The sequence below is a fragment of the Rhincodon typus genome, chromosome 22 (assembly GCF_021869965.1).
Source record: "Rhincodon typus isolate 14 chromosome 22, sRhiTyp1.1, whole genome shotgun sequence".
NCBI classification, from domain to species: domain Eukaryota; kingdom Metazoa; phylum Chordata; class Chondrichthyes; order Orectolobiformes; family Rhincodontidae; genus Rhincodon; species Rhincodon typus.
The window spans coordinates 8863908-8889866 of NC_063353.1; the positions used below are offsets into that span (position 1 = coordinate 8863908).

At 38.2% G+C, this 25959-nt stretch overlaps 1 protein-coding gene across 1 annotated transcript in view; it reads right to left on the reverse strand.

Annotated features, from left to right (window-relative positions):
- Positions 1 to 5404: 5404 nt before the first annotated feature.
- The window catches only part of aebp2 (AE binding protein 2), a 59799-nt gene continuing 39244 nt past the window's right edge, over positions 5405 to 25959 (reverse strand). Inside the window, exons 6-8 of the mRNA XM_048610539.1 lie at positions 18704 to 18771; positions 13933 to 14046; positions 5405 to 5499 (exon numbers count right to left, since the gene is read on the reverse strand). Of these exons, the coding sequence (XP_048466496.1) occupies positions 5448 to 5499; positions 13933 to 14046; positions 18704 to 18771 (234 nt within the window). The 3' untranslated portion in view covers positions 5405 to 5447. The remainder of the gene's footprint in view (positions 5500 to 13932; positions 14047 to 18703; positions 18772 to 25959) is intronic.

The following is a 25959-nucleotide window of genomic DNA, read 5'->3' on the forward strand; positions in this document are numbered from 1 at the left end:
TATCCCCTCCTCCCACCTCAAGCCCCACGCCCATCTCCTACCTACCAACCTCATCCCGCCCCCTTGACCTGTCCGTCCTCCCTGGACTGACCTATCCCCTTCCTAACTCCCCACCTACACTCACCTTTACTGGCTCCATCCCCGCCTCTTCGACCTGTTTGTTTCCTCTCCACCTATCCTCTCCTCTATCCCTCTTCTATCCGCCTCCCACTCTCTCCCTATTTATTTCAGAACCCCCTTCCCCTCCCCCATTTCTGATGAAGGGTCTAGGCCCGAAATGTCAGCCTTTCTGCTCCTATGATGCTGCTTCGCCTGCTGTGCTCATGCAGCTCTGCACCTTGTATAAATTTTAAAACTGTTAAACCCACTAGTACTGCCTCTCTATGTTTAATTTATTTTAATATTTCAGTGCTCCACCCCGATTCCATACCTGCATGGTCCTTTTTCATTGTGAAGGCCAATGCAAATTATTCATTGAGGATAGTGCCCACATCTTCCAGCTCACATGCAAATTACCTCGATGATCCCAGTGTTATTCTCTTGTTTTTTTATACATTTCAAAAACCTAAGTTTTCCTTTATTTTACCCACCAATTCATTCTCACATGCACTCCAAGTTTTCTTAATTTCATTTTTAGTGAATCTCATGCACTTTTAATAGTCTAGAGACTCTGCTGTATTGAGCCCTCACCCTGATGTCTCTTTTTTCTTGATCTTAACCTTTATGCCCTTTGACATTTTTGATTCTTTGGTCTTGGTCCCATCCTTTCACTCTGTGGGAAAGTATTTGCCCTATACTCTCGCTCTTTCCTCCTTGAATGTTTGTCGTTACTTTGATAGAGTTTTATCTGCAAGTAGCTGCGCCCAGGCCACGAGTCAAATTTCATCTCATCTTAGCAGAAACAGCCTCTCCTCAGTTTAGAATTTTTATTCCTGACTCATCATTATCCTTTTCCATAACTATTCTAAATCTAATTGACTATGGTGACTGTCCACAACATCCACAATTGATGCACCTTCCACAGGACTTTAATGAATCTATAAAGAATGCCCACTTGGCCACGAACACAACAGTCCAAAGTTCCAATGCAAGTTATCAGATAGATAGAAGACTCAGGCAAATTATTTAGGGCTGTCTTGTTGTACTGCATTAGTTAGGACAGGAGTAGAATCAGTCTGATGGATGTTTCCCATTTGCAAGGTAGCACTTTGTATAGTACTTTAATTTGATTTTGAGATTGTAAGAGAGAGTGGGTATTCCGACTTTTGAACAGGGATTTAGTTTCTAGCAAGAGGTCATGACAATTAAAGCACAGCTCTAAGGGCTTGATGTTTTTGTCCTGTAGCTATGATGCTAACACTGAAAAAATGTTTTACAGTAGTATCCAGATGATGTTTTCAATTCATCATTCAATCTGGGTACAAAATTGCTTCAGTTATTGCTTAAAAACATGATGCATATTGGAGAGGTATTTGCGACTTTTCTCAGTCAAATCCAAGTGCTCAGGTGGGTGATCAAGTAATTACTTAAAATAAATACATCACATTGAGAGAGCCAAGGATAAAGTATTACAAGAATTAACTGACCCTGAATAAGGATTCAGCATTTCCCCAACCCATGGCAAGGAGTACTTGCAATTCTTGATTCTGAGCATTAACAAACATACATAACTACCTCCATTAATTTAAGAGGTGAGAAATAGGGACCATGACATTCCACTTTCAATGCAGATGGTGCTTCAGAATTACTCGAATTACACTGAGGTCTGACCATCAAATTTGTGTCAGTTTTACCATCCAGATGCAACTTGAATTGCAAGTGCACTAATAACACAAATGGAAAATTATACTGGTCTTTTGGACAAAACCAGAGGAACAGAGATTTGATGAGAATATGAAACAACTTTGAGTTGCTTTCAATTCACAAATTTTAAATAATAGGAGGCAGAAATATCAGGCCAGAACATACAGTTTACCAATAACCCCAATCAATGAAATGTAAACAGGTTCAAGCTGGAAATGGGCATTCCTGAGATTAAAAGCCAAGAGATTTTTTTTTTTATTCATTCACAGATTTAGGGCATCACTGGCTAGGCCAGCATTTATTGCCCATCCTTAGTTGCCAGAGTGCAATTAAGAGTACACCACATTGCTCTGGGTCTGGAGTCACATGTAGGCCAAACCAGGTGAGGATGGCAGATTTCCTTCTCTCAACAACATAAGTGAACCAGATGGGTTTTTCTGACAATTTGCAATGGACTCATGGTCATCATCAGACTCTTAATTCGAGATTTTTATTCAAATTCCACCATCTGCCATGGTGGGTTTCGAAAACGTGTCCTCAGAACATTACCTGGGTCTCTGGGCTAACAGTCCAGTGATAATACCACTAGGTCAATACCTCCCCGTTCCTGGCAAGTTACTACCTTCAAGTTAAAAGCAGAGTGCTGAAGAAACTTAGCAAGTGTGACAGCATCTGTGGGGAGTGAAACAGAGTTAACATGAAATGTCCAATATGGTTCTTCAAATCGGAATTGAAATGTTGACTCTGTCTCTTCACAGATGCTGCCAGGCCTGCTGAGTTTCCAGAGCATTTTTTAATTTAAGTTCAGATCTTGAGCATCCACAGTACTGTTTTTAATGCTATCTTTAAAGATTCCTTTAAGGTATTAGAATTCGTTGCTGACGATTAAGATGGCTTGATATCCAAATATTTTGCAAATATAAAGCAAAAGATTCATGTTCCCTTGACTGCATTTTACTTTTATCCAAGCCACTCTGCCACACTTGCCAACAGCTCAGAGGATGAGATTTACTGCGAAGAACATGGAATAGGTATAGGCCATTTCACTATTCAATCAGATCGCAGATGATCTGCCATTCTCATTTACCCACCTTGCTTCGCTTCATCTTTTCTACCTTTATTCCAAAAAAAAAAATTCAGATTTAAAACGATTAATCAAGTTCACAGCTACAAGTGTGTTCCAAATGTCCACCAGTCTTTAGGTCATACATTTCCTGACTTCTCTCCTAAGTGGCTTGGCTCTTATTAGGGCTGTGCTCTTGTTCTAGATATATCCACCAGTGGAAAAAAATCCTCTCCTTCTACCCTATCAATTTCTTTCAAAACCTTAAAATCTCAATCAAATCACAGAAACCTATTTAGGCTGTGTGCCTGTGCCGACTCTTGGAAAGAGCAGTCATACTCAGGGTCACATCCAACTTTTTTTCCTGCAATTCTGTACCTGCTCATTCTCAAGCATCCTATAAAATCAGCTTCAAACATTCTCAGGTAGATGTTCCAGATTCCAACAAATCAATGGGAGGGAAAAAATAGTCTCAATTCATTTCTTGATCTTTTACCAATGATTCTGAAACTATGTCCATCCATTTCCCAGACAGAATATTTATGTTCTATCCATGCTACCAAACTCTATCATCTTGAAATTTCTTACAAGATCTAGGACTCCTCCTGACTTTGCCTGTTCCAAGAACAATCCAACTTTTTAATCAGAACTGAAGACTCTAATCTCTGGTGACATTCTGATGAACCTACATACTCTTAAGGCATCTGCATCTTTCCTCAAATCTAGTGCCCAGAATTGTCCACAGTACTCCTATTGAGGCCTAACCAGAGGCCAATAAAATTCTAAGAGCTCTTTTGTTTGTTCTGTTCCATTTATAAATATATGCTTTTTTAAAGATCACCTAACTAACATATTTGACCACTTTTAGAGAATTCTATTCATCTACACTTTTGAAAATGAATCATTCATAATATTCTTTCTTTCCACACCAGCCGCATTGAACAGCAATGCTTTACAAATCGCACATTGAACTCCAACTGCCATCTGTCTGCCCAGTCCTCCAACCTGAAGCCTACACCTAATCTCATCACACTCTACTGAAAGCGTTGTGAAGTTGTAATCTAAAATTTTATAATGCTGTTCCCTGCATCCAATTTAAGGTAATTTATAATATTTAATTATGGACTTGAAAATGGCTTGAGAGTCACCACTGTATATTACATTGTGTTCTGAAAAATCATACATGACCATATGTTGCAGAGTGCTCCCAGGTTGATTTTACATCTATACATTTTCCTTCTAATCCCACAAGTTTCCACCTTAATAAGCTTGTGTGACATTCTTAAATGCCTCCCCATAATTAGCACTTAATTTTGTATATTTTGGTGAATGCTAAAAAAAATCCTGTTCAAGTAATTTCTCTTCATAATAATGCTTGAAACTTGGCAATCTAGTGAATATGTACTGAACTTCTAAGGCAAACATATGCACCCAGGACATGGTACCCAAAATTGTGCATACTACTTCTAATGCATTCCAACCAGGGTTTTATGAAGAAAAAGCAAAACATCCCCTTCTCTACATACACTCAGTGACAACAATGCAATGCAGATCTGTACCTCAAAAGGAGGAGCTGGACCCAGGATAGTGAACCTAATGATTGCAAAATCAAAGCCATACTATGAAAGTCAGGAAAGGTGGGAGAAGAGAATTAACAAAAATCAAGATTCCTTCCTTAATGGCACATATTTTTCTGGATTTTCTAACAAGTTAGTATACTCTCTGTCAAAGGGAGAAAAACAATGTAGTGCAGACACCAGACCATTGTATACACAATGTGATGGAGGAGGATAGCATAATAAAAATAATGCTTTTCCTCACATAATTAAAAAATAACAATGCTCTTGTTTCATTAATTAAACAGAAGAAATGCAACGAACTAAAAACCAAATTGTAAGATCCTCACTGCTAGATTAAGAGTTTTTAAGGCTTAACAGTTTTGAAATTCACCCTGGCATTTGTTTCCACTCTTTCAACATTTTCTTCCTTTAGCCTCCACTATAAGCCACAAATTGCTTGTGTATAGTACTTAGCAGTACATTTTAAAAATTAACTGCATACTTACCAGATGGGTTGTTTCATAAATTTTATGGCTATGTATTTATTTTGATAATGTGAAACCATAAATAAAATCTACAGTTTGGAAATACCAACCAAACTTCATTGTTGTTGCGTGGCCCTATAGCACTTCAGCATTGTCTTTAAATACATTTTAAAAATTAAACTTGGAACATTAGTGTACTGTTATTTCCCTATATTTAGGTGCTATTTAGAATCCAGTAATTGACAAATTTACAGATTGTATTGATTTAGTCATGATGGATCAGGTAAGTGAAAAATGGAAGTGAGAGAGATGTTTATCACAAATTTATTGAAGATGAGGATGTTGTTGTTTACAGAGATGCATTGGGTGAATTGGACTAAGTCACAGTCTTTAAAAGGTTCAAGAACAAAATCCCTGTGTGTAAAAATGTGACCTGCCTTCAAAGTACACTTGCAACAATATCCGTAAAATGTAGATCGAGTTTTATTTTTAGCCCTACCTGTGCTGCTTCTTCTAGACTTAAGTGAAGTTTAGTTGTCATGTGTCAACCATGGAGCCATGTTCATAATGTTGTAAGGAGCCAGTCGGCCTGTCAGTACAAGTAAAAACAGCTCAAAGCTGAATTATTCAGAAGTACAGTACATGGCTGCAGCACAAAATTGGACTATGTGTAGTAAAGATCTTATTCCTACTTTTATCAGATGAAAAAAACTGGCTCAAACTGAAAGATGGCAATATGTACAAATCACCTAACTACATTTTCAGTTTACTCAACAACAATAAGCTGGTATAAAGCTTGATGAAAACAAACATTTTCCATTAAGAGATAGTAGGAACTGCAGATGCTGGAGAATCTGAGATATCTCATATTTTCCATTAAGCATGGAAACATAGTATTTTAAGTGCAACACCTAAATTCCACTACCAAAAGGAGGGAATTTTAAGGCCCAGAAATTTCAATATGGAATACAAAATCTCCCTGCCCATCACAAGGCTCAAGTATGAAATAGTGGAACACTTTCCTGCAGGTCTAAAGGGATTAACGTAGTGCATTATGGGGACCTTCACTGCATACAATAACAAATCAACGCTTTATTCTGGAGATAAGTTGTCCGTTGCTGTCATCATTGGACTCATGTTTTGCAGGATTCTCCACAACATTTGGACTGATCATGTCATGTATGTAACAATATAAATTTTACCATTTGAGAACACCAACCTTTGCAGACAGCTTAAGCAGGAAAGCAGGTGGGTAAAGAAACAGTAAAATATTAGAATGAATATGATAAAATGTGAGAAGAGAATGGGATGCACATCAAGCACTTACAATTTAAACTAAGGCTGTTTTTGTAGTTCAGTGCAAATGGACAAATTGTAATCTTCATAACTGTTCAACTTTCTAGAGTTGCAGCATTATGGAATGGTTAACAGAAATCCTATCTGCAGGAAAACAATACTTCTCTGGCTCATTAGTAATGAATTATATTTTAAATGTTAGCTCATCTCCCTCAGTATTCCATTCAGTGTCAAAAGTTAAATGTAGACATGGGAAATTTAGACATGACATGCAGAGACAATGACATGCTTTAAAAAGATACACATAGGTACACAAAATAGATAATGTTTCCAGTTTCAGATTACAGACAGTTTTATAAATACTTTAATATTAGCTAGCTAGCATGGCTCACAGCAAGTTTGGGAACCTAGACAGTTGGAATTTAGAAACTACTGTTTACAAACATCGGAAATTGAGTCAAAGGTACAGGCGGTCCTGAATTTATTACGAAAGTCCAGCTTATGAACCCTCATAACTAAGTGATCCAATACAGGGGTGTAACTCTAAAGGCTCGACACAAACATTTGCTGTAATTATGAAAAGATGGTTTAGACGGTCCTACATTTTGTACGCAAGTCAGAACACATTTTAATGGCTTCTGGGTTGCATAAGCAAGTCACTTATTGAGCCCACAGTGCCATTCAATAAATCAGGCTCATCCCTTATCTCAATGCCCTACTCCTAGTTCCTCCCCATACGCCTTGGTAACTTTAACTTCTAGAAATCTACATATCATTCTTGAAAACTTAGCCCCATAGCCTTCTTTGTTAGAGAATTCAACAGATTCACAACTGTTCTCAACTCATCTCAGTCCAAAATAGTCTACTGCGCATCCGGAGACTGTTAACCTCTTGCTCTGGATTTATAAGGTTAGGGGGAGTATCATTCCTGTATCCAGTTGGAATGGTGTGTTTCAATGAGAACTCGCTCATCCTTCTAAACTGCAGAAATTACAGGTCCAGCCAATCCAATCTCTCTTCATTTAACAAATCTATTATCACTATCTAGCTTTAATACAAACTGAGGAATGGAGATCTGCAAAACCACCACTGGTATATTGCAAGTAAAAGCTTACTGACATCAGCTATAATTGAAACGCTGGTACAAAAGGGTGGAACAAGGAACATACTGCCAGGAAGGAAGGCCTTGTAGAAAACTAGCATATTTTATTTTTTAAAAATGTGTAGATAATTAGATTTTAATTACACAGGTAGGTTCACTTTGTATTGACATATACAGCCTCAAAAAAAAAAGGCTATTCAACTGCACCTGAAACATCATGTAATGTGCAGAACAGGAAATGACATTCAAAGCTTTATTCTTTTTGCAGCTACGCATAATGGCTGAACATCATAAAACTTTCAAAATATAAACTGCTTTGTCCCAATCGTAATTCAGTAAAGTAGAAAAACTGCAGCCATCTCTAGCAACATTCTTTATCTACTATCTTGCAAGAATTGAGAGATTATTTGGAACATTCATATCTCTTTACAATGTCAATTTATATCTATTTACTATGTTAAGATTCTGTTTTCCAAAGATTGCTTTGACACCAATATTTAAATTCACTTTTTTTTGACTCAGGGAAAGGTGGTGACACTGGCAAGCTCAGCCTTTATTGCCCACTCTACTGCCCTCTAAATAGATATGGTGGCCTGCCACAGTGAATATAATCTAATGATTTGCAAGACCAGAGCTTCCCAAATTGGCATTGGGTCCCCAATGGAGATGTAAGCTAAGATTATGGGGTCCCAAGTTGAGAAACAGTGAGGGAATGCTGAATAAGATTTAATAGCTGTGCTCTTGATTTAACAGCTGTGCTCTTGATTTAACAGCATCCTACTCTTCTTGCTCAATTCTCATTGGGAATCTCAACAATTTTCACACATACCATTATGGGGTTATAGTGAGAAAGTCTGGGAAGCACTATGTTAGACAATTGCAGAGGGTAGTGACAAGGCATCACATTGTACTGCTCTGGGATCACATGGAGGTTAGCTCAGGTAAGAAAAGATTGCCTTCCCTGAAGGATATCAGTAAACCCGAACTTTAATAGCAATCCAGCAGTTTTACGATCAAAATACCGATGTTGGTACTTCTGAAGAAGGGTCTAGGCCTGAAACGTCAGCCTTCTTGCTCCTCTGATGCTGCTTGGCCTGCTGTGTTCATCCAGCTCTACACCTTGTTATCTCAAAATACCGATATTGTTTTTTTGTGCAGGTTTATTGTACCGAATTTAAATTTCTCAGCAGCCGTAGCAGGGTTTGAACTTCAGTCTCTGGATCATTAGCCCAGTAATCACCACTGTTTGTGTTCCCCAGAACAAAAGTCCCAGATTACAGATAGCAGGCACAGACCGTTCATCACATTATCTAGCAGTTTAGTTTGACTAGGAAGACCAAGGCTAACACCAAATAATGCATGAACTGTGGTGTTTCAAAATTACCAGTACTGATTGAGGTAGGTTGGCTCGCTGAGTTGATTTGCTGTTCCGCAGACGTTTCATTACCCTGCTGGGTAACATTATCGGAGGCTGCACTGATGAAGCTTCATTGGAGGTTGCACTGATGATGTTATCCAGCAGGGTAATGAAATGTCTGCGGAACAACAAACCAGTTCGGTGAACCAACCAACCTCAACACCCACAACCCGAGCTACAAATCTACTCCAAAAACCTTAGATACCAGTATTGATCTGGCAGAACATACATTTTTCTAATAAATTAGAACAATAAAACTAAACATTGCCAAAATGAAATACAGACCACTTTGGATCAGGTCAAGTATTCAAAAGAACAGTGTGTAATTGATTGTTTACTTTGTCATGTCTACAGGCTTGGTGAGGGATTTGGTTTCACAGGAAACCACTCGATCAAGACAGGTTAGCAATGCACAATCAGTCTAATCTGCTCCTCTGCCAGAAGCCATATTTTCAGTTTTGTTACAGTCTGCATCTGATTTTTCCTACTTTCTTTTCTCTTTCCTTATTTGCTGGTACACAAGTACTGCTGCTCACTTTAGACTGTGTAAGATTGATGAACAGATTACAGTCATAACCATTCCCCTGATAAGCAGGACATGTCATCAATACTAACACTTTGCAACCCACTGACACTCATGAATTGAGGTTTTGTCATACAGTCTCAATCTCTAGTTCTATCTTTGGGCTCCTTCCAAAGCAGTATTCACGCCAAAAGTCAGCTACAAAGGAAACACACTGGCAATCCTAAAATATGCTCATTTACCTCTTGCAGGCAGTAAATTATGCCAGCATTTTAACTATTCTTTTCACCTGCTATCCAACAACTTGCACAATAATTACGGACTCATCCATCTACAACTCAGCCTTCAGTATCAGACCAAATGTTGCCTGGCTGCTAGTCTCTTACATGATGATCCATTTCTCACTCAGTCCCTTTACTCCGAAATGCTAAGCCATTGCAAAACCACACAAGATTCATCATAGCATGTCTTTTTGTTGCCTGTACAAATAAAGCATAATTAGCCCATTGTCTTCTTTACAATAGGACCATGAAAATGATAGCATACAGAGATAGCAGATGCATTGGTAGTAATCTTCCAAGAATATTTATAGTTTGGAGAATTGCCAGAGAATTGGAAAACTGCCAATGCAACACCTTTATTTGAAAAGGGAAGGAGACAAAAAATACCAAGTATCTATAGGCAAGTTAGCTTAACAGCTGTTACTAGGAATATGTTAGTCTATAATAAAAGATGTAATAGCAGAACATTTAGACGTAACAGAAAATATGATTAAGCAGAGTCAGCATGGATTTATGAAGGGAAAACTATGCCTGAAATTTACTACAATTCTTTACAGGAGGTATCAAACAGGATAGGGAATGGGACAGCAATGAATGCAATACATTTGGATTTTCAGAAGACGTTTAATAAGGTAACATACGTTGGGCTATTTAAGATAAGAACCAATGGTGTTGGAGGTAGCGTATTTGCATGGAGAGAGTATTGGCTAACAGAATTGGGATAAGGGGTAATTTTCAGGCTGGCAACTTCTAACTTATGGCACGGCACAATGATCAATAACTGGGGCTGCAGTTGTTTACACTATACATGAGTGATTTAGATGAGGAAAGTGAATGCACTATAGACAAGTTTGTGGACGACAATAAGTGGGAAGGCAAGTGGTGAGGATGACACTTGGCAGAGGCATATACACAGATTAAGTAAGCAGGCAAAACACTCAACAGATGGAATACAACGTGGGAAAATTTACAACATGGGGAGAGATTATGCACTTTGGCAGGAAGAATACAGCAGCTGAATATTACTTAAATGGAGGGAGACTGCAGAAAGTTATAGAAGAGCGATTTGGAAATCTTCGTCCCTGAGTCATAAATCTAGCATCCAAGTTCAGTGATATTCCCACGTAACAGGGAAAGCAAATGGAATGCTGTCCTTTATTTCAAAGTCTCATATTTCAGTGAAGAAGAGAAATTTGTTCAGAGGGGATATTAAATCTGCGGAATTCTTTACCACAGAGGACTGTCAAGGCTGGATCATTAAGTACATTCAAGGCTGAGACAGACAGATTTTAATCAGCTAAGGAATCAAAGACTCTTTAAAAAAAAGCAGAGCAATTATCAGATGAGGATGATCAGATCAGCCACAATCTCACCAATGGCTTAGCAGGCTAGATGGACTGAGTTACCTACTTTAATTCTTACAAGTTACAATCTTATGTTGAACCAAACAATTCATAGCCTGGAACCTATTAAAGACACTCCTAGATTAAGCAGCAATTTGCACTCCAAAAAGTCAATCTGTGCAGCCGGTGAGTATGATGCATTAAAATTTCAAGATTAGCCTTCTGCTTGGTGACTCCCGACAGTGTGGTTGAACTGCATTCTTTGTGACACCAAGGATCAGCACATCAATATGCTGTCTCAAAAACACACTCAAATGGAAATTGTGTCCAAGAAAAAGAAAATATCTTTTCCTCAGTTCCAGCTGTACTTCACTAAGTTTACATTACTTCTAGCTTTCGCTCAATGATTAATGAGAATATCTTAAGGCAAAAGATGGGTTTTTGGAAGTTCACAACAAGAAGTCATTATACCGGAGGATTCTGGCACCACAGTATTGAGAAAACAAGCTTTAACCAAAATCCATCAGATGCTTAGATCATGACCCCAGTAGCTTCGCTACAGAAAGTCACATACTTGTAGCAATGAGTGGAATGGAAAGCTCATCTGTAACAATTTAAGATTTTGTAATGTTGATGCTCTCCATATTAAATGTTACTGATGATACTCCAACCATTTGAAAGTAGCTTTCAAAACTGTGACCACTTACACTGACGAGCAATTTTTGCTGTGAAAAAAAGCTGAAAGGTGCCAAGGACGCAAGTTCACGTGAGCATCCTCCCTCAGTTTCCATCCCAGCTGTACTTAGTTATTGCCAATATTTTTCTTTCAACTATACAAGGACAGAACGATATAGAGCCATAGGTATATTAATGGTGTTTCACAATAGATTCTGCACTTAAATCTGCACAGAAGTAATTGTGATAAAAGCTTCACTCTGCGATGGCTTTTGCTTGGTATAACTGATGGCCTCAAGCAAGTCTTAATCCTTTTTACAGAGGACAAAAATCTACTTTCAAATGTCAAAATCAAGATCCAAAGGAAGAAAGCTAATAAGTCAAAAAATAGTTGTGGGCACTTCTTGAAGTTGGAACTAAAATAGCATACAAACATAATGCAAGACTGAGAAAAACGCTGCCTCACAGCGCCAGGGACCCGTGCTCAATTCCACCTCAGGCGACTGTCTTTGTGAAGTTTGCACATCCTCCCTGTGACTGTGTGGGTCTCCTCCGAGTGCTCCACTTTCCTCCCACAGTCAAAGATGTGTTGATTAGGTGGATTGACCATACTAAATTACCCACAAAGTCCAGGGACGTGCAGGCGGGGTGGATTAGCCATGGAAAATGCAGGATTATATGGTGGTGGGTAAATGCTCTTCGGAGGGTAGTGTAGACTCGACAGGCCAAATGGCCTGCTTCCACACTGTAGGGCTTCTATATTTCTACGTGGTACCTGGTTAAGTGGCATTTTGTACCAAGTGCCTTGAACAAGAAAAACACTTTCCTACATTATCAATTCTTCCTTCAGCAAAGTGCATGAGGATGGCTTTAAAACACAAGTACAATAAGATCAAGAAACTTAAAGTCACATCATTACACAAGCAGCTCTTTCCTATTCTAAACGCAATTCAACATGCCCTAGTGCATGCCCACCATCCGAACCAACGTTCAGACAAATTTCACATACCAGTGTTTCAAAAACAAAACTGTGATCAAGCAGTTACTTAATTGCAGATTTATAAACAAAATCTCCAAAATCTATAGCTAACCAATAACTAGAAGGAAAATGCAAGCTGGAAGAAAAAAAGAAAATCCTGCCACAGAATGTCAACTTAAAATATACTCAAGTAGGTGCCATTTTCTCAACCAAAAACAAAACTGGACTAAAATCAACTTAAATTTAATTTCAGCCAGCCAAAAGACCTTTTCAAAAAGTGATAGTTTGATTGTTCGTAGGTGGCAAAAAATTGCAATCATCACTGATTTGCTAATTTGGAAATGAAATGATAGCTGATGGTGACACTGGGAACAGGCTTAGGCAGATGCAATGCCAATGAGGATGCAGAAATTAAGCTGAAACAGGATCAGAGTGCAGGGTGCTATGATGGCTATTTCAAGGGAGAAGAACAGTGTTTGCTGAAGTGACCTAGTGGGAAAGCGCGAGTGAGCACTGCACTCAGGAACTGCAAAACAGTGGATCAAGATGTGATCAGGGTGATTGAGGGTGTTTGAGTGTGGCCGAATATTGTAGCAAGTAAAAGCAACTTGGATATTGTAAAGTAACAATGTGAAAAAGGAGAAGAAAAAGTCTCAGAGCATGATTTCTTTGGGGTCTGCTTTTCCTGGATGATGGGGCACCAGTTGATTTCCGTTAGGACTGAAGTTGAAGTCCCTTTCACTACAGAATTCACATTTCAGAATTCATAGCAACTTTCCATACCTGGACTCCTAACCAAACAAAAATACTTCAACGCAAATAGTTACCTTCCAATATTAAGAAAAATTTAAACCACAACAATGCCAATTTGACAAAAGGGCAATGCCTCAACATGCAGCAACTTAAATAAAGATTCAGCCAACAACCCTCATTATCAAACAGGCAACCCTTCTGTCCTTTACCTATCATAAAATAGGAAATCACCATTATTTTCAGTGATGTTTGCATTTAATGGATTAAATGAAACACCTCAAAGGATAATGCTTTCTAACATTTAACCCAGGCACAATTTTAACTAAATGGATACAAGATAAAGCAGTTAATATTAAAACATAATTAAGAATTCACATGTGGTGGCGGTGGTTGGGGGGTGGGGGGGGGGGGTGAAGTGTTGCGGGGGGAAAGCATGACACTGATAAAGCAACTCTAGGACATTTATCTGAGTCAATGACTCCTTCAGCAGAGAAACAGGTCAGCACGTATGGTGCACGGAAACTAACAATTGCTTTCCTTAAACATAAATCATCACCAGAATCTTGCTGTAGTTTTCTCATGCAAGTAAAAAATGAGAGAACATGCACTACTCTAAATATAAACTAAGTTGATAAGATAAACCTCAACTGTACCGGTATATGTTTGGGTCAAGGAGCAAAGCAGCATCTTGTGGTAGTTTAGACAAATGAACTGCTTTTGTCCTCAGTTGAGATCTGTCATTTTCATTCACCCACACATCAGGAAGGCTGTAAAAGGAAACATCGAGACATTACTTCAAAAAAGAACATTTACGTTTCACCCAGTTAGGGTTAGAACTGATTCACTCTTACTTTATTAGAAGTCACAGCAGATTTTAAAATTCCGCAAAATTGCATTTTGATTAATTTGAGGTCTCAAAAATTATACAGTAGAACAGTCACAAAACCCTTTCTTCAAAGTTTAAATGAAAAACTGTCCAACAAATTAAGACAAACATTAAAATCTCAATTACTCATTTATCAACTACAGGAATTTGACAACAGGATTAGTGCCTGTAGCATTCATTTTCTTCATTCACTATCACTGTTGTGCTTTTGCTGGCACAGTTAGCTTGGATTGGAACAATCAATTTATCAATCGTTCTTCTGGCTGATATCTCCTATTCACTGGCTCATAACTCAAGCATTTATATCTTCAGAACCCAGACAAATGGACAAAAAAAACGTCAACACAAACTACAATACACCACACACTGTTGAACACGTCATGTGCGCTCACCACTAGCATTTCCATTTGCACCCTCAGTGAAACTATGATCGATAAGATTACATGAGGTTTTTTTAAAAAGCAAATTGGCCTCAAAGTTCGTTTATAGCACCCACACTATTTTCCAGCAGGGAACTGGTTTGAATAGACACATAAATCTGTATCCAGCTAGACTGGATAAGGAGAAGGGCTCTAAGAAGATAGATCAGTGCTATATGATTGTTTGCAGCAATTCCTTGAATGTGGAAAGGGAACCTGTCAGTCAATCAGTAGCAACCAGCTCTGCTCCTAAAGACTTCAAATGACCTGACAGGAGGTTCTCACCTTAATAGAGAATAATACAGGTAACACTGTTTCATGCCCCATGCTTTCTGCTTAATAATTCAACTAGATTGGGTGACTGCTTTCTGAAAAACCCAAGTCTCAAAACAGGTACTTGAGCTTCTGGATGTTGAATCAATTTAATTCTCTGCCCCATTCCAACTTTGCAGTACTTGGTTTTCGCAATCAATCCAAAGAATGCAATGCAAGCTCAAGGAACAACAACTTGTCTTTCAACATAGATTACAATCTTCCAGACTAAACAATGAATTCACTTTCAGATCTTCACCACTACCACCACACTGTTTTTTGAGTAGCAGCTGTTGATAATTCTACTATTCTCATTTATACCCCATCTAACCTCATCCTTTGTTATTTTGGATTTGTTCCACTTTCAGTGCCTTGTACCATCATCTCTTTTGTCATTTATTTCCCCCTCCTCTTCCTTTCCTCTGTACTTAAAGCCTATTAGATTTTTTACTTCTTCCAGTGTTGAAGAAATGTCACTAACTTGAAATATTAATCTTGTTTCTCTACACTGTTGTTGCCTTATAGGGTCCGTAGTTCAGGTCTCACTCACAGTGGCAAATGTGAAGTGAACCTGTCTAACCCTTACATTACTTTGAAGAACTAACAGGTCATTCTTCGGTCTTCTATTGTCTGAAAGGAACATCCCTAGTCAGATAAATTTTTCCCTAATAGGTTGAACTGTGCAGTTTTAATATTATTCTCTCAAATCTTTTTTGCTCTACTCTCTTTTATTATTGAGTAGACTTCCAGTGAAGATACAGGCTTCTGATCTCAGGAAATTAAGAGTTATGAGAAATAGGCAGGAAACAAGAGTTGAAGCAAACGATCAGCCTATTTATGCATCTATTTAAGTACTTATAATATGAAAACCAAATAATTCAAGATACTGCAACAGTGAATAAATGAGGTTCCATACAAGTTTAACACAATTTCTTTATTTGCCAGCCTCTCTCTCTAGAAAAATGAAGCTCGATATTCTAACAATATTTTTTGAAAAATGGCCTTGTTAACCCACATTCCCACTAGAGATTTGTGTATCTCGACCCAGGCAGCTGTCTCCCTACTCCATTTGGAAACAATTTCCGAGAATGCGAACTTATCCTTCCTACAAAATTAAGGACCAAATGGTATGCTCCAAGGTATTGCAATATTTTGCACAAAATATTGTCTCCAACATTAGGGGTTCAGTGCAAAAGTTCAGCCTTTTGATTCAAAGACGGGAGATGGGAAAAAGCACTGATGTACAATTCTCAAAGACCAAAATCTACGATTGATAGCCATGTAATAGAAGCAAAAATGAATTATTGCACCTCAGCAAGATTCATCAATTTCTGCACCCAATACACTTTCACGAAACAATTATCTTACACAATTACTTCAGCTAACTAGTAGCCAAGATGACTGTTTTACATTTTTTTCAAGGGACTGGCAGAACTTAAAAACTGGAAGGCTTTCATATCAACCAAAGGTAGCGCAAGGCAAAAGTAACCTCTTTTCTGATAGACAAAGGCAATAAGCGCTTTTCTTCAAGTGCTCACAAGTGGGACCAGAATGGTGCATAGCCTATTCACAGTTGATTCAGACAGGATGGGTTGAATAGCTTCTGTGCTACAAATTTTATATGGTCATATTGTGTCCCAGCCAAAGGACACTCATCCATTAGAGAGAAACAAGTCGTCGTGAGTTTAACCTGGGGGCCATCATACCTCAGGTGAGGGTTGAAGTAGGGAAGCAGGTCCTTCATAGATCCCTGATGGAATGCTTACAATTCTACTCTAATGTTGGACAACTGAATTATCTCTAGGAGAAGTCAATGATTTTTCCTCTTAGAAGCTCTCATTATGTTTGTAACACCTTTTACATTATACAAGTTGGGTATTTTTTATGACAGTGCAAACTGTACAAGTCTAAACACTTGGTATCTGGCAGAAGAATTACTGTCAGTATGTAGGAGATAATTAATAATTGCTAGGAATAGGGTTTGGAATGAGGGGCAATCCAAAAGAGTGGTAGATGCAGTTAGTGAGTAGATGCCAGACAGAGCATGATATCTTTTCATTCGTATGCAAATGTAAGGGGAAGGGCAGGAAGATGGAGTTGAGCCATAATACCAGTCAAGATATTGAATTATGAGCAGGTCCAAGGGTTGGAAGGCCAACTCCTGCTCTAGTTGTAACCTTAACCTGAGATAAGGTTTGCCAGTCTTCTCAGCCAGAGAAATCAGGGATCGATACCTTCAGGATAAGCTGTTACAATCTAAAACATGTTGTCAAAGATCAGGGATTAACAGTTGGGAGGTCTGACAGAAACAAACTGAGTCCTTAAAATAATTGGGCAATGAAACAAATCTGGTCTTTCAGAGTGCAGTTAGATTAAGTTATGGCAATTCATCCATTGCAGCATAAGTGCGCTTGGAACGAGGACTGCAAAGTAGCAAGTCAGACGATGAGTTTTCAGCTCCCAAACAGATTTAACGGCGAGACAGGAAAGGATAGAAATTGACACAGCTTTATAGATCATATATTCATTTGTTTCAAAGTGCACAGTTTCAGCCAGAAAGGTTTTAATATCCACCCCAAACAGTCCAGGTGCTGTGATATACTTAGCGTAACAGAAACAATGCGGACAGTCTTGGCCAAAATTATAACGCTGAAATAATATTTCAGAGAGCAAGCAATAAATCCATGGAAGCAGTTAGCAACATAGCAACACAAATAGGCTATTTAGTATCTCAAACCTATTCATTTCAATGAGATCAAGGCTAATCCACATACTAGTCCATATATACCTGCATTTGCCTATAACTTGCTATAAAATCGACTTTAAAAAATGAGTTAAAATTAATGCAACGAGCATTAACCATCATTGGCAGACAGCGCCAAGCTTCTACATTCTTCGCCCGTTTCCCAAGTTCACCAAAAGGTTTCAAATGTTTAGACAATGACCCTTCTCACTAGTCCTTGGTTTTCCTAACAGAAATTGTTCCTCTCATCTCCCAGTCTGTTCCCCTTAATACCTTGAAACCTTAAATCAAGTCACCCTAAGCCTTTTAAATTCCAAGGAATACAACTCTATGCTGTTACATCTCAGCACATAGTTTAACCACTGGAGTCCAGGTACCATACTGGCAAACCTATACTGCATTCCCTAGGGTCAATACATCCTCCTTCCCAAAGTGTGGTGACCAACCTTATACAAACTTATAAATTTATACAAAGGAAAGAAGAATGTGAAATGCTCAGCCAAAAAGATTAACCAATGTGTATATAAATTAATGTTTGATCACTGCTTGAATAGAAAACAGTACAGTATCTGCATAATACAGGAGGAACTGGAATTAGATTATGTATCTTAAACTAGTGCATACTGGTCAACCAAATCATTCATTGTCAAAACATTTTGTTCCATAAAAGGAAACAACATGCATTTATACAAAACCTTCCAACATCTAACACTGCTGCAGAGCTCCTGTGTGATGCAAGCCCTCCATCTTTTGATTCAGGCACCAGTGTTACTGTTAAGCCTAGGCCGATACTACAGATATTTTTCTGCTAGCCCTACAAGAGGTTCAAGCACATTCAAGACATTCACTGCTTCATCATCCAAAACTACTTCCTTAGTCTTGAAGGAAAAACATACTCCAACTTCAGGTATAAAGCAATTGCTGAAGCAATTAAATATGCTTATAACTAACTTTAGTGTAGTACCTTTACAGCCACACTGGGTAGAGCCTTAACACATCTGAACATGAACTGATCAACTTTTGACCTGGAAAAAGACAGTGGCACTTTAAGTTCAAAAACTTACATGTCTTCTGGTGTCCAGTGGAGCAGCACTTTTACCTTCCCAGAATCCTCCCTCCTTCGTGCTATTACCTAATGAATTAAAAGCAAAACTAAGCAAAAATGATATAATTCTACAATGAAATAAACCTCATTCATTGATGAACTATTTCAATAAAGCTACAAATACATTTTATGTTTTGCAATCCTGGTTTATATTTAAATGCTTCCCAGAAATACAAATTAACATATGGTTAGTGCTTACACTTCAAATTCAAATGACAAAGATTAAACAGCGTCCACATCAATTTTAAACCAAAAAATGTTTTGAGAGCAAGATTCTTATAGAAGGAACATTTTTTTCCTGCTCCTGCAGCTCACTTCCACACCTCATCCTTCAATCACCATTTACTGTCCTCCATCTTGTAAAAAGTGGAGGAGAGTTTGTAAACAAAGGCAAACCAAGGGCAAATCTTTGATTTTTGCAATCAAATCCCTTTCTCCAACATCAACATAAACATAATACCTCAACACCCTAAGGGTCCCAAACATGCTTTTGTCCCACAAGTTACCATCACTGTAATGTATTTATGGCAGTTTTATTAAGAGTTGCAGAAACTGAAGCAATTGTCTGTAAATTGGAACAAACTAATCTTGTAACTGCATTTCAAGAAACTATATTAGGCTATCAAATCTGAAATTGAAAGTGTTACAAAACCTCTGATACAATAACAATAATGGATAAATAATGATATTCAACATCTAGACTGAGGATAGGCTGTACTTTCCCCAAAATATATCTAAATGTTCAAATCCAATATTTGTACTCTCTAGAAGCTGAGACTGTTCACGTATTAAGTATCAATTATACAATGACGATCCACCTTACTGAATGACATGGAGACGTACCATCTCTGCCCAGAAACACAATTTAGTTAGAATAAATTTACCAATTAGAAAATACCAGTTACAAACCTGATTGGATTTAAATATTCCAAACGTAGCCTGCTTTCACTGGGCTCAAATAGCTAAAGGTTTTAACAATCAAACGTCATGAGATGTACACTGATGTCCCAATCATCCAGATCAAAAAATACTACTTCTGGTTTCGTGGCTGTGCAGTGTAATTAAAGCATCCCTGCATGGATGAAACTGGCAGTTTTTCAGAACAGTGACATTGTTCAATTGGCAGCATTCTTGCCAGTCACAGGATTGAGGGGGGGTTAAGCTCTAGAGGTTATGCAACTAAGGCTACACTCCAGTGACACAGGTGTAAACGTCAGGTAGAATGTTAAGCAAAAACTTCAATCTTCACGTGTACATTCAAGAGATTCCATGAAGCCACTTAAAAACAGAAGAGCACTAAGAGTTTATATGCTTACTTAGCTCTCTGCTTTTAAGGAAACTGGAAGTTAGCTTGTATGTTTTATTATGTTACAATAGTGAAAACATTTCAAAGTTCTTGACTTTGGATGGCTTAAAATTATTTAAAAATAAAAGTGCTATGCACTTTGTCATCTTGTATCCAAATTTCATAGTAGAAAAACAACAACCGAGGCCAAATACTGTCACAATTTTCTAAAAGGTAACGGAGGTTTAAAGAAATTTGGCTTCTTTATGATTAAAGTGAGTGTTGGCTGCCCTCTTGTGGACAAATGCTACAACACATCAGATTGCCCCATTCTACAGCAAATGTTTAGAGGAGTTCTTTATTTTGTACATATTTTATACTACTGATGAAAACTTACATTAATCTAGTCACTGCATCTTAGACTTGCTATGATTAACGTTATTTTGGATTTTGCTAATGAGAATCAACGTAAGAGAAATTAGATTGCCAAATATTAAAGGAGGCTTGAAACTCCATTATTTGCCAACCTCACCAATTTAAGCAGAGTCCTGATTGTAGGATGAGTTGGTTCTGTACAAGAAGCAACTGGCAATCTTTTCAAAGGCAGTTATCATTCACAAGAATCAGATAAGAAGATTGGCATTCTGCATGTGCCCAAAAATGGTGATCACAGATTGGTACTGGTCTGAAGCCAAACAGGAGTGTAACTTGCACTGTGATGTACTCCACCGCAATAAAACTGGGGTATTTCTTGTGCAGGTCTATCATGCCAATGAAACAAGGAAATCTATTGAACTCCACTAGATTGGGTGAAACATTTAACTACTTGAAATGTTTCCATTAAATGGGGTTTATGGGCAGTGGGTTAATTATGATACAGAATCCTCCCATGCTTTTTGAGAGAATGGAACAAAGGAGTGTTCTTCCTGGTCTACCTGCATTCTTTCTATATTCTTAATCAGTGAAGGTTCTGCCATCTTTCTATTGGAAATATTTCATTTCCCCCACTGTCCCCTTTTGAAGCTATCTTTACTTTGGGAGTTGTATAGAAAACAAGCTACAGATGTACTTATGGACAAGAATGTCAAGTTCCTGGGATATAATTACTTGTATTCCCTCCAAAAGTCTCCTTTGCCTTGCAGGTAACATTATATAATGGATGTTAAGGCATTCAGTACAAAGTCTTAGAGATTTACAAGAGAAATGAAGGGCCAAGAGAAGAAAGGGGAAAAAAGATTAAATGATCAAAAAGCAGCTTGAATGAGAATAATTTCTTAAAGCATTGATTTACCTCTGTTGTCTAACAAGGCTTGTCTTTCTTTCTATGATTATCACAGAATTAGCATCTATAATGGCTTCCTCCACACCGTTCCCCAACTTGATGGGGCGAACATTAGGTCTATTTTAAATCCACATTATCACAGTTAAGGACTGAGGATGAAAAGGAAGGGGTCCATACGTTTGGCATCATGTCATATCCTTGAGGTAGTTGCTGTGACAAGCACTGATGGGATGAACAGCAACATTACAACCCAAAGAAACTCATTTCTCCATCTGATCAAAGGAACTTCCTAAACAGGGTCCAATTCAACATTTTCATTGACATGGAGGGTCTAACCTCAATTGGAAGGGCAAGTTCAAGCTACTACAAACGCTTTAGAGATCAAATTTAGAGCAATTTCAGGTTGGCAGGATGAGGTTTTGTACTTCTGCAATTGCTGTGTTCTCTTTAACCAAATATCTCCACACTAAAAATTATAATAGTTGTCCCTAAAGCTCAGTAACAATGCAGCAAACATTTGAGCCACAGGATGTTTAAACATTTTCTCTGATTTGTGTACACGTGATACTTTATTCAGTGTACCCAAAATTAAATATTCAACAAAGGTGAAGCACAGTTTATCTGGCAAACAGCATAACCCCATATATTCTGTTCCAATAATACTCCTCACTCTTATCCACAACCATGACAATTTTCATTGCTGGCACAAGCCATCCTAACTCAAGAATTTGCTAATTTAGCAACATTTAGTGGTGCATTAGTCAGAAACAGAAAGAGCAGCAATGGGTAAAACCCCTGGAAAAAGACTCTGAAATAACGCCCCACGTTACAGGTTAGTATATACTGAGATGGGAAACAAACAGTATTAAAAACAGGGATGCAATTACAAAAATGAAAAGAAATAAAACAAGCCAATTCTGCCTGAGGATGTAGACTTGCTCGCCAAGCCAGTGTGTTTGATTGCAGATGTTTTGTCATCGCGCCTCCGGTGAAACGTTGATAGTCTGTCCCGCTTGTTATTTATGCGCCTTGGTTTGCTGGGGCGGTTGGCATCACTTCCAATTCTGTTTTTAAGCGGTTTGTATATCGGGTCCAGTTCAAAGTGTTTGTTGATAGAGTTCCAGTTGAAATGCTAGGCCTCCAGGAATTTTCTGGTATGTCTCTGTTTGGCTTGTGCTATTACGTACGTGTTGTCCCAGTCAAATTCATGTCCATCTTTGTCCACGTGTATTGAGACCAGTGAGAATTGCTCGTCTCTTGGTGTATTGTTGGTGTTTGTGTATCCTTAATGTCAGTTTTCTTCCAGTTTCGCGTATGTAATGTTTCTCACGGTCCTTGCATGGTAGTTTATTTATATATAACATTGGTCTTATTGGTTGTGGGTATGGGATCCTTTACATTTATCAGTAGCTATTGCAGGGTGGTTATTGGTTTGTGGGCTACCCTGATACCTCGGGGTCCGAGTAATCTTGTGGTCATCTCTGATGTACGGTACAGTGACTAGTGTGTTTGGTCGTGTTGTGTCTTCTTGTTCCAGTCAGTCACGGAGGTAGTGGTGGATTGCGCTTTATGGGTATCCGTTCCTTTTAAAAACTCCGTATAAGTGCTCTTGTTCTGCTTTGCGCAATTCCGGGTTGTGCAACAAACACATTGAACTGGACCTGATATACAAACCACTGAAAAACCAAACTGGAAGTAATACCAACTACCCCAGCAAACCGATGCATATAAATAACAAGCGGGACAGAACACCAACACTTCACTGGAAGCGCACTATGTTACCTAGCAGGATGATGAAACATTTGCAATCACATCAGCTTGGCGAGCAAGTCTACAACCTCATCCACAACCTGAGTTACAAGCCTTCCCAATTACGTCTGTTAGAACACATGCCCCATGTAATATCTAATCTATAAAGCATGGATTGGGTCCCTGACCCCACTGCAGAGTTTCTGGTTAATCCATAAACAGAACAGAAACAGAAACCGTCAATGTTGAGTTCAGTGACCCTGCTTCAAAACTGACTGTAGCTAAGGTTTCTGATTTCCACCAACTGCAGGTCCTTTTTCTTTTAAGAACAGAAGAGATAAAGACTTAAAAAGTGTCACTCCTAGATGGCTCCCAGTTATTTCTTTGATTGGATACAGAACACCCCAGTTAAGTCAAAACAATGACTTGTGTTCCAAACAGCTGTAGGAATCAAAGCTATCATGAGCATAACCACCAAAATGAAAGGATAATAAATGTGGAAACAGTCTTATAAAAATAGGGGTTTGGCAATTTACTGTGGAGCTATATCGTTCTCCTCACCAACTTAGCATCGAGTAACTTATGCTGAGGTGCTGGTGCATATAACAATAAAGAAAAACCTTTGCAGCTTGCAAGTAACTGCCGAGCGCATTCCTCTACTGGTTCCTTTGTTCCAGCTCCTCTTTGATAAACTTCATACTCATAATAAAACCTGTGCTTGGGGTTGAAACACCAATCTTAACTGACTAGTTTTAATTTTGTCATGTTCATTAAAGAAAACTTGTACAGAATTCTATTATTTGCTGGCAAATAACAGATAATAATCTTCAGCCAAATATTTGGATCAAGATTAGACAATTTCAAAAGTTAAGAAAACTCCCAAAACAAAGTTACATACATGTTGTTGGCAACATCATCTTTATATTATAAATGAATCACAGGAGTGATATTATATCAGTATACAAACTATTTCTTTTGAAAAGTTTGATGTTTAGAAGGAACCACTTGCCTTTATTAAAGAAATTACCTTCAATTATGAGTGCTGACATTTAAAAATGAAGTGCTGTTAAATGAGTATAAAATTACAGATGTACCAAAGTCATAAAAATTCTATACCAAGCAAAGGCATTTCAGTCCTTCCCCCAGAAGATTAAAATGAAACTAGGCACATTAATTTGATAGTTCAACCACCACCATCTACCCCACCGCCAGAACATCTTTAATTTATCATGGTGGCATTTCACACAAGCTCACAATGTGTGCCTGTTAAAGGTTATTGGCAATTAGGATAATTTCTCCTGCAAAATTTGGCACTCAAAAATAGTTCAAGAATCCCTGAACTCTCATCATGAAGTCCATGTACAGGCAGTTACAGCCAATCATGCTCAGCTGCCTTTGAACAAGTAAACGCAGTGTTCAGAGCTTATATCAAAATTTCAAAGATGGGTAAAGTGTTTCTTATTGCAATAAAAGACATTAAAATTTAGTCAGTCACAAATAGCACAGCTGCATGGATTTTCTGATGGGCAAGATAATTTCTGCAGCAGTCTGAGGGAATGGTCCAGGAAACTGAAGATTCTGATGGACAAGTCCCTATACCTAGAATTCTCAAAAGTATGCTTTAAATTGTCCAATTCAGAGAGTTTTGCTGCAGTTAGTTAAGCAGTTACGCAGGAAAAGTTAAGACTATTAAACACTAACTCCTCAGCAACTATAACCCGATGGCCCCAATGTTCCACATGCATTTCCGCCCCAAAACAGACCCCCATTTACACCCGGGAGCCATTTCCAGACTCAAGCACTTGCATTTTGGCACCTTATTTACAAAGCACACTATCCTCCTGGCACCATAGCTTCATGTTCGTCTTATGTAATTACCCTATCAAAGGACCTGTGAAACTGGCTGTCTGTGATGCTGGATCCTTAAATCACCAAACATGGCAACAGACTGCTTTGAAAAGGGGTATATGGTTTGTCCTCCCCCAATTATCCTGCACTATGAGGGACCTGCCAGAATTAAAGTACAGGTCTGCATTTCTGAAGGAGCCCTGCTCGGAATCTCCTGCCCGATAGACCGAGCTCACTTGTAACATAATAAAGGAGTGAAATGGCAACCTGAGTATCATTGTCACTTCTTAGAAATTTCACACAATGGACGAGAGGTGAATTTTAGCCATATCTATTCCCTTTCTCAGGATACAAAATTAATCATTGTAACGTGTTACAAAGGAGACGTGAAATAAAATGAACTCCTGACAGTCACTCTACAATCAACAAGTAACAATTTATTTAAGTTAACAAATTAACAGAACTACTAACAAACTGAACAATTCCCCCTTAACCACTAACTATTCCTGAATAAAACAGAATTCTAATGGTATGCTGTTCCAATAAATACAAATCCCACTTAAATAAACTGAACTTTAAAAAAAAATAAAAATTAGTCTCAAGATTACAGCCAGGATGAGTGTTCTGGAATATTCTTTGCCTTCTCCACTGTCCTCCTGTCAGGAATGCCTTCTTCCATTGAATTCGTGTCTGGAATATTAGCTAAGAGTGCCATAGTACCTTTATTTGGATGGTGCTTACTCAGAGCTTAGATATTCTGAGAGAGCTAGTGATCCTCTCTTATGGCTGAGAGCTAGTCTCTTGGTAGACAACAGGTGACTCTCACACTGATTTTCAAATGGCCTCTTCTTTTATAGCCTTGATGACCTATTAATTTCTTAGAATAGAATTGGTCTGAGTTTGTCAAAACGATCAGTTAAATTTAATTAGGCTCTGGTATCTAGGGCCTGGTTTAAATTATTTGGCTGAATTCAAAAATCTGTTGTCTTGGTAAAAATGCTGCTTTGCCTGCTAACAGTATTGCCTATGATACAATATTTCAATTTCAAGA